General features: G+C 39.0%; 2 protein-coding genes across 2 annotated transcripts; both read right to left on the reverse strand.

Annotated features, from left to right (window-relative positions):
- Positions 1-655: 655 nt before the first annotated feature.
- On the reverse strand, positions 656-5,359 carry LOC137732123 (uncharacterized). The gene is made up of 5 exons (XM_068471422.1): positions 5,138-5,359; positions 4,532-4,599; positions 1,475-4,448; positions 1,357-1,390; positions 656-1,122 (listed from the first exon to the last, which is right to left on the reverse strand). The coding sequence occupies exons 1-5, from the start codon at positions 5,259-5,261 to the stop codon at positions 975-977; spliced, it is 3,348 nt and encodes a 1,115-aa protein (XP_068327523.1). The 5' UTR covers positions 5,262-5,359; the 3' UTR covers positions 656-974.
- A 968-nt stretch (positions 5,360-6,327) lies between these two features.
- On the reverse strand, positions 6,328-8,794 carry LOC137730897 (very-long-chain 3-oxoacyl-CoA reductase 1-like). The gene is made up of 3 exons (XM_068469897.1): positions 8,016-8,794; positions 7,736-7,805; positions 6,328-6,809 (listed from the first exon to the last, which is right to left on the reverse strand). Exons 1-3 carry the CDS (start codon positions 8,651-8,653, stop codon positions 6,552-6,554), a joined length of 966 nt encoding a protein of 321 aa, XP_068325998.1. The 5' UTR covers positions 8,654-8,794; the 3' UTR covers positions 6,328-6,551.
- Positions 8,795-9,556: the final 762 nt, after the last annotated feature.

A 9,556-nucleotide genomic window follows, 5' to 3' on the forward strand; every position in this document is an offset into this window, starting at 1 on the left:
CTGAGTTTGTTGTCATTTTGTTTTATCAATGATGACAAATTGAGGGGATTGATTACATGTATTTAATATAATCACCATCTAAAGGTCAGATATGTAAATATATGTAATTAATACAATTACCATCTGACAATCAAAATGATGATTGTATATTAAATACATGTAAGTATGGTAGCCGAATCGAAAATTGAGAATGTGAATACATGTCAATATAGTAGTCAAATCCAAAGTTGAGAATGTGAACATATAATAGTTTTGATGGTAATTCTGTTTATGTATATTTTTGGGACTATTATCGTCCTTCTCTTTTTCTCTGCACACCTTATTTATTTTTATCCTTTTATTTTTCTTTGATTTATATGTATGACCTAATTGCTGAAAATAAACACCAAAACATCAAATTTGTTGTCCAATGTGGGTATGCGAATGGTGAGATATATTGATTACATTATGCTTGGAATATTTGGAATTTTTAAGCCTAAAAAGTTAATAAAATACTTGGTTAATTCGAAATTATACTTTAGACGATGATTTCCATAACGACTAAAACAATGCATTTGCAGTGGCCCCAATGCATGATTTTGTTGACTAGTTGCATAACATAAAGTAAAAATTAACGTAAAGATAGGAGATTAATAGCTTCTATTAGCCTGCTAATCCGATTGACAAACTGAAAATCTGTTACTTCTTTCCGCGACAAATCGTCCTACAAAATCCACTTTAATTGCAACCTTAAATAATCCATAAACATGCCTTAATTATACAGTGCGGGGAAACAAAAAAAGGGGCGAAAAAGGAAGCAATCTACAGATTCTACAAGCACTTAGACCCTTTTGATTTGTGACAAAACTGCTGCACAGATACGATGCAGCTGAAAGGGTTCCAAAGGAGGGGAGACAAACTAAACGTAGAAACAGAAAACAAAATAATCTCAAGGCCTCGGAGAGAATGCGAAAACATTGGCGACGGTTCAATGACTATGATACAGGCTGACTGTCGGGAACGGATTCAATGGGCTCGCTGTCCTCCTCCGGTTGTGACTGAGACGCTGTAAGTTTTGCCTTCTTGAATGTGCTTGAACTTTTGGCCAATTCATCCCAATTCATGTCCTTTATGCCGGAAGTGCTGCTCCACAACGAAACAATACATGAAAGGCCTCAGATATTGATGAGAACGAACATTTCAATATAAAAGTAACAATGCTCTGTGGTTCTTAGCGACAGATTGATCCCCATTACAATTCCGGTGTTTTCTTAACCAGAAAAAAAAAAAAAACAAATCTTCTTACAAGCGACAGAACAAGCGAATTAGATGAAAGGTACAAAGTTGTTAAAGAGGCATGGCTGCTAACAAACGTACCAGGATTTTATCACGCTTCTCCCACCAGCCTTTCCTGTGGAAAATGCAATGTATCAGATAATGAAACCATGAAAACTTGGGTATAAATATCCAAGACATGAATTCTTTTTCAACTTACCGCTTCTTGGCGTGCTCATATCTGCATTGCTTTCCCCATCTGAGTAGCCAGATGACGAATAATCTGATGGAGTTTGGGTGCTGGCCTTTGAAAGTTCATCTTTACCTTCATCTTCAGAACTCCCACTACTGTCATCATCCTTGAAAATTTTCCTTGGTGTAGCTAAGATCTTTCTCTTTTCTGGGCTGTTTACAACTTCCCCATAATCAATACCATAAGGTTTTCGACTGGCCACACGATTTCGGTTCACACCTGATTGAGACTTGTTATCCATTTTATTTTGGTGAGGTTTATTGTTTGATTTTTCCAATTTAGAATTCAATACAGCTGAAGAATCATTCTTTTTCCCTATACGAGTATCAATACCAGAAACGTCAGCACCGCTGTGATTTCGGGCTGCTTTAGAAATGGAATTCATCTTATCAGACTTATCCGGTGTTGGGGCTTTGGTCCCAGTTTTAGGAACTTTCTTCGAAAACATTTTTCCATCGTCACCCTTGGATGATGATCCTTGCGGCTGTATGGAGCTAGAGTTGCCAGCTTCAGACTTTCCATCGATCCCTTGGTTCTCCTTAGACTTGAGCGAACTTTGCAGATCAGGCGAGGGACCACTTTGTACATCAAGCTTTGTTCGCTTCTTTTTTGGTTTATCATCTGCTCTGTTTGTTCTAGTCACCTCAGCGTGCACTTCTTTAGAGGTAGCAACTTCATGCTGGCCTAGTCCAGGTTCCTGATGGTTGTCAAAGTTGTCCTTATTGCCTTCACAAGAAACTTCCATGTTCTTATCAGCCTCGTTAGAGCATCCATTTTCAGAAGGGTTCCCAAAACTTATGCTAGTGTGTTCTAGTGCATGAGAAGGAGCTTTAGTAGGCTCAATACGCTTGGATTTTGACCGAACAGGGACCGAATCAGTTTCCATGCCATAACCCTTATCAGATTCCACAGCTTTCCCATTTGATTGTTCAATGGGACTTGTTTTGTCCAACATATGAGTTGTCGGTGTTGGAACCTGGTGACCGACTTTTTGCACTTCAGCTTTCAAATTTGGGATTTCTTTTGTCATGGTACTCTTTTTCCTCTTAGATTTCTTTATGACGTTCTGCTTCATACTTTCTGCATTTTCTTGAGGTTTGCCATTTTGCTCCAGGTTCCCCACCTCACTGCGATCAAGGTTATCAGTTTTCGCAACGATATGAGAACTCTCCGTTTCTTTTTCTGATACGTCTATCCCATTTTTCTTAGAAACATTACTTTCCTCCTCCTTAGCTTTATCACTAGCATGTTCACCATGTACAGCTTCATGAGGTTCATCCAACGAAATTCCATTCTCAGAACCTTTAATGTGTCCTGCACCTGATTCAACCAAAGTTTCTCCTATGGATCCCTTGGTTTTTCTGGTCTTCTTTTTCTTCTTACTAGTGTTATTAGGGGTGACCATTCCATTTGCATCCAACAATTCAGATTTCACAATGACTTCTGTATCATTCCTATCTCTGTTATCCTGACCAGGCAACTGTGTCTTTTCAGACGTCACCAATTCAGAATCCTTTCTCTGTAATGATTCCATCTCCTCTCCGACTCTTTCTACGCAATCAATTACACCTTCACTGGGAACTTTGAAAACAGAGGGAGGACGGTTGTCCAATCCTTCTTCAGCCTCACCACTTTTGTTTTCCACATTGCCAGCATCGGCAGTATTATTAACATCTATAAAAGATCCCTTCTGAGAGATTCCATTGAGTTTAGGTGGCGTTAAAGCTTGTATACCTTGTTCATTAATAGAAGCAGCATTGTCTTCTACACCTGAATTTTTATCATTACTTCCTGAAGCAGCAACAGCAGATCTCTCTTGTAAAACATCTCTTCCGGAAGGAGCTGCAGCAACTACTTCATGAAGAGAATTTGGTGAAATCTTTCTCTTTTTCTTCTTCTCCTCCGTAGATTCAGCAGTTGAACCATATAAGATAGCACTTGCACTTTTCTGTGTGTCCCTTAAAGAGAATTCAGATGCAATCGCTGACTTGGAAGTCACGTTATCATTTTCTTTCAGTGAATCCTCAAGACCAGATATGTTTTCAAACTTCCGCTTTTTCTTTGCAGCAGGCTGAGATTGTGAAGCATCTTCCACTGCTATATTGGAGACCACAAGACTGCCATGCTTAGATGTAGTCTCCCTGCTCCCGATGTGTTTTCCAAGAACTTCAGTGCCCTTGTACGCATCATTTGTCATATGAATTCCAGAATGTGACCTGTTATCCATACTAGAAGCCGAACTCCTGCAAGGTTCTTCTGTAGTGTTTTTGTTTCCAGCTGCTGTATCCTGTGAAACATCTTTACCAGTAGTAGTTTTCTTTCCAATAGTCACGTCACATAGAACATCTCTACTCTGATTGCCTAATGAATTTTCAGGTGGTATAATATCTGGCTGCGACTGTTCTTTACCAAATCCAAGAACTGAAGCACCGTCTTCTTTTAACTGAACTGGTTTTTCATTTCTCTGCTTAGTCTTGCGTTGTCTTTTCTTTTCAGCAGGCAGAGCTTTTTCCGAAGAGACGTCGCATTGGACATCAATTTCTTTCCTCGAGCCATCTTCCCTGCAATCTTGTGTTTTGGGAACTCTGTACCCCTTGCTACGTAGGCTGTGGTCCTCCTGTATTTCAGGTTCCAGCCGATTCCCCGTCTCATCAGATGAAGTTGCACAATGATCAATACCAGAACTCTTGAACCCTATCTCCAATTGTTTTGAAGTTTCTCTAGCAGAATCAACTGAACCAGCCTGGTCAGCAATATTAACTTTCTCTTCTGCACGCTTGTTCCCCTCAAGTAACAATGGCATTGAATCATTAAAATTGGACAATCTTTTCCCCCGAACATCTTTAGCATCGGCAGAAACAAACCAGTTATTGTTGACCCTGAAAGCATTTCTAACAACCATGGAATCTGATAGGTGATAAAAGAATCCTTTGCGTTTTACCTACCAGGCATACAAATCATCCTCAATACCAAGGCTATATTTCAGCAAAAGTAAATTAACAATTCACTAAGAAAAAAACAAACCTTTAGAGCTTCAACTTCGATTTTTCCCGCCCTAGTAAAGCACAATAGATGTTCATGTTCTATTTTCCCTGCACAGTGAAGGCATTCACACAATCATTCACAGTACAGAAAAACGCAAATTTCGAGTATTCACGGTAAAAAAAGTGGAAGGATGATAACTAATGGAACAATGTAGCTGTTAAGTGAATCACATCAATGACCAGAAACACCAAACTCCTTCAATCATACAAAAAGTTGTGATATAAACGCATCTTCCTATAGCTTTCTAAGATCAGTTTTTTCTTTTGTACAAGAATTATTACGGGATGGAGGATTCGAACTCATGACCTTGTTTGCAAGATAAACGCTCTTAACTACTCGAGCTACAAGCCGCCATGTGATTTCTAAGACTCTTCAAAGCCCGAAAACAATGCATTTAATTGGGTATTTGGAGCCGAACAAATTGTATTCATAAATATTAACACCCAATTTTTCCAATTTGGTAATAATTATTCAAAGCAGCATTCTTTACCCAGAAAAACAATAAAAGCGATTAAATTTTTTGAATGGGAGGTAAAAAACAGTATCAGACTGAATGCTAAAAGAGAAGGGACGGGATAATATTACTTTTGAGTGCAGAAACGGTGTCGTTGGGGTCGATGGTGACGGCGATGTGGGTACCGAGGCTGGTGTCGACGAACACCGTGGCCTCCGCCGTATGGGAGACCAAACTCAAGTTCTCCTTCCTCATTGATCGACCCGGTAACTTCCTATGACTTAAAAATAAAAACACAGGAGACCCACATTCCAATTTTTCTTCGTAGGTATTTCAATGGCGGCAACAGTCGGCCTGTGTATATTAACAGGAAGGTGCGTAATGCGCTCAAGGCGTATGCGAAGGGCGGGTATATGTTTACGGGCCTGAGATAATGTGCTTCAAGCCCAACAAGGAATATAAAAGGCTGGGCCAGATTCTTATAGGGACAATTTCTGCTCACTTATGGACTTGATTTTTTATTTATCTACTTAATTTGTTTCATTACAACGACGTACCAAAAAATGAAGAATTTGTATTATCGATATTTTTTTTAACTCTATACTTGCAATTCCCTCAACATTATATTTTTCATATTATTTTGCACATAATTTTTTATACAATCTCGTATTTTTTTATCTTCTTGTACATCCTTTGAATAATTTTTGGTTGTGCAAATCAAAGAGAATGATGACCTTTTGTCCCATAATCTCCCACTACTATATATCATCAAACGTGACACATGTTTGTATTTTCTTTTTATCCCTTCAATTTGTTTTAAGCATAAGCTAGTATAGTGTATGAAATGGGTTCAATGTCCAATTATAAAACCTCTGGAAAAAAAAGGATGAATCGAGATATAGCTACTACACCAAAACCGGGCGCAATCGGAGATGTGAAGCTGCATTGATTATTTGAATTATGCCTATAATCAACCAGGGAGAAAATATAGAATGGGTGTGAGGTAATAATTCGAAGTTGAGACCCAATTGAGAGATATGTTTCGACTCATATTCTCATGTATAAGTGATAAGGAATACCAGTCAAACAATAGTACCAAGCGACAATTTTTTTTTACGAGAATAAAATGGAGAATTATAAAGAAAACCCGTATCGCAACCTAGCCTCGTACAAACAAAGAGATTGGAATCGGATATTCCTATCCAAGTTGCGCCTGTAAGAAAGGTGCTTCAATTAGTTTGTTCTTGTTAGTCCAATTGAATTAAAGGAAAACTAACGAAAAAGGATTGAAAATTTTCGTTAAAGTTCCCTTGAATTAATGGATCTTCAAACAGTTTGGCTATTTCACTAGAGAGCAGTTCAAGGAATTAACAAGAAAGAAAACAGTTGATCACTAATCAACAACGACCATGGAATTTCAAAACATACAACAGAAGATGAAGTCCAAGCATACAATCAGATTTCCGACGTCCTAATCCGCTAAACCAAACTGGCATGACCTACTCAACAACGCATCTGAATAACGTAACAGTAGCGTTCGGTCATCTATGCCTGCTTCCGGGAAGAATCTTTCTGCTGTCCTCTCTTCCGAATCCCCAGGCAAAATTGCAGACGCCATGCGTCAACAACAGACTCCGGCAATGAGCATGCCAAACCCCAAAGAAGTGTGTGCGGCCAATAAGGAGTGCAACGAGGCTCATAGCCTATCCAGCGCAGAGCTGCGCGGGCATAACCATCAGTTGATGGTACAAAGAAGGAAGACCTCCTGATAGATGCCATCTTGGTTGCCACGTACAATGGAACCTGCAAAGAGAAACTCCTTAGTTTATAATGGAAACAACTCGAAGCAAAGTCGATACTAACAATCATCCCTACTCCCTAGTGGCAAGCATCCAATGCTCAACAGATAAGTTGCCAAACTATGGCAATATGCATACGAAGAGTCAGGGTATAAGGGTTCTTCTCAGTGCTCTCACCCTCCATGTATTAGAAACCATTTAATAATTTTGAATGTAGTCTAGGACACGTTTAATTGCCATTTCCTAATGCAACATATCACTCAACCGCAAAGTTTACGCTTAAAATCAGAACCCGGACAGGGTAGCGTTCAAAATTAGAAAGGCAGGAAGCATGATGCACAAGACTCTTAAGACTCATTTCAACTATAGCTACTGACATCCTCACTGACTGCCTTTCACATTCAGAGATCTTCAATTTCCATTCAAATCTGCACCAATTGGTCCAATTTTAATTTGTGTTGACATCAGTTTCATTACCGATCACATCTCAACGGTAGTTTTTACAGTTCCCATATACATCAACCTGTGATACAATCAGGTAATACATGACGACCATTGTGATGTACTCATGGACTCTAAAAAGGAAACCAGATAAACGATCTGAAGCTACTTAAACGCCAACATATAACTACTATGGTATATGCAGCAGGGGGAAAGATTCTGATAATTTCAAAGTACTTGTAAAGCCAGAGCCACTTTGTGTTTCACTGCATAAAGATATCCACAACGCACCACCTTTCTATAGGTTTACCTTTAATCATTTGAGAGTTGGCTTCAATTACTTACAATTGACTTAATATCAAAGTTATAGATCAAATGAACATTTTCTATTTGCCAAACAAATCGTTGATCAATTACCCGCAAAACCCCAAAACTATACCAACTGAGCTAGCTATCATGATAAGTAAAAAAAAATCACAGAAACATTACCTGGCACTGCACGTCAATCCCACTTTTCTTGTATTCAACGTACAGGCACCTAGAGAACTGATCAATATACCTGAAAAACGATTACAACAATAAGCACAAATGGATCCCAGATAACAGAATACACAAAAAAATTACGCACGCAAGGGGCTCGTAGCTCAATTAGTTCAACAGCGTTCTAAACCCGAACTCGAACTTCGAGTTCGATTTCCCCTCCTCCAATATTGCTTGTATAAAAATAAAATAAAAACAAGAAGTGAAATAGTAGGTGCAATATACTCACGCTTTTGTAGCTGCATAAACAGCATACAGAGGATCCGAGGGAATCACAATCGCAGCACCCGAACCAATGTTTACAATAGCACCTCTCTTCCGCTGCACCATCCCCGGCAAAACAGCCTGAGTAACCTTCGTAGTACCTTCGACATTAACCTTAATCAAGTTCCTCAGCAGCTCCGAATCCACCTCATGAAAGAACCGAGCATACGGGTACGAAATCCCAACGTTGTTAATCAAAAGTCCCACATCCAACCCTTCAATCGTCTCCCGAATGCGCCTGACCCCGTCGTCGAGGTCGCCGGTGAAGTCGACCACGACGGTCTTGATCTGGGTTTTGCCGTACTTGGCCAGGACAGCGTCCGAGACGTCCTTGAGCTTGTCCGGATTCCGACCTACCAAGATCAGATTGAGCCCCTTCCGAGCCAGTTGGAAGGCGAAGGCCTTGCCAATGCCATCGGTGGGTCCGGTGACGAGTGCCCAAGATCCGTACTTTTTGAGATTCTTGGCAGGTCTAAGGAAATTGACGTAGACCCATTGGAGGAAAGAGAGAGAGAGCTTGAGGAGAGAGAAAGAGCCGAGAGTGAAGAGCACAAGAACCCAGACAGGCTGAGCCTTGAGGTGCTCGAGTAAGTAGGAACCCATGTCTGCTTTTTGCTTTGGATCTGAATTCTTGAATTCTGAGATTTGGGTTTTTGGAATTAGAGTGGGGAGAGAGGAGGGAGTGGCTTGAGGAAGAAGAGCATATCAGGGAGTGAACGGTGGGATTAAATTTATAGAAGTGTCTGAAACTGGTACAGAGGAAATGTTGGATGAAGTAGATGAGCGGCTAACCACCCTAATTAACTACCTCGGTTTCCGGGGGGACGATGAACGACAACTACATTTTATTGTGTGTTTGTACAAGTGAAGGAAATTTCTTGGTTTACCAATTGTTTAGAGATGAAGCGGTTGTATTCAATTGAGATTTAGAAAGATTTTAATTGTTTTAATGAATTTAAAGGGTATTCAATCAGGAATTATGGTGTATTTAATTAGAATTTAAAGATATTTTGAAATCCAAATGGATTCAATTAGGAATTTAAAGAAGATTATAACATTCTAGGTGTATTCAATTAGAAATTGATTTTAAAGAATTTCAGAAAGTTGAGCAATTAAAGAGAATTAGAGATATTTCACAGTGTATTTTAAACATTCACAAATCTCACATCTCATCATGAGATTTCGAGAGAATTGAATCAAAATTTTATGTGAAATGTCTACAAATCAATTAAACTACATAAAAATCCACGGATTTATAAATCCATCAAAATCTCTCAAATTTTCAATTGAATACATCCATATTTTCCTATTTGAAGAAATGACTTTTGGCAAGCAACAAGGTGGTTATACAATCATCTTAATAATTGGGTGTTTACAATTTTGGCAAACAATGTGGTTAATTTTTTTAATCATCATTTGATGTTTATTTATGCAAAAAAATTTAATAAAGTTAGCGATCGTTTTGGTCATCTATAATGAGGTATAACGTTCAAATAAGGTAAAAGC

This window comes from Pyrus communis, chromosome 4 (genome assembly GCF_963583255.1).
Source record: "Pyrus communis chromosome 4, drPyrComm1.1, whole genome shotgun sequence".
NCBI classification, from domain to species: Eukaryota; Viridiplantae; Streptophyta; class Magnoliopsida; order Rosales; family Rosaceae; genus Pyrus; species Pyrus communis.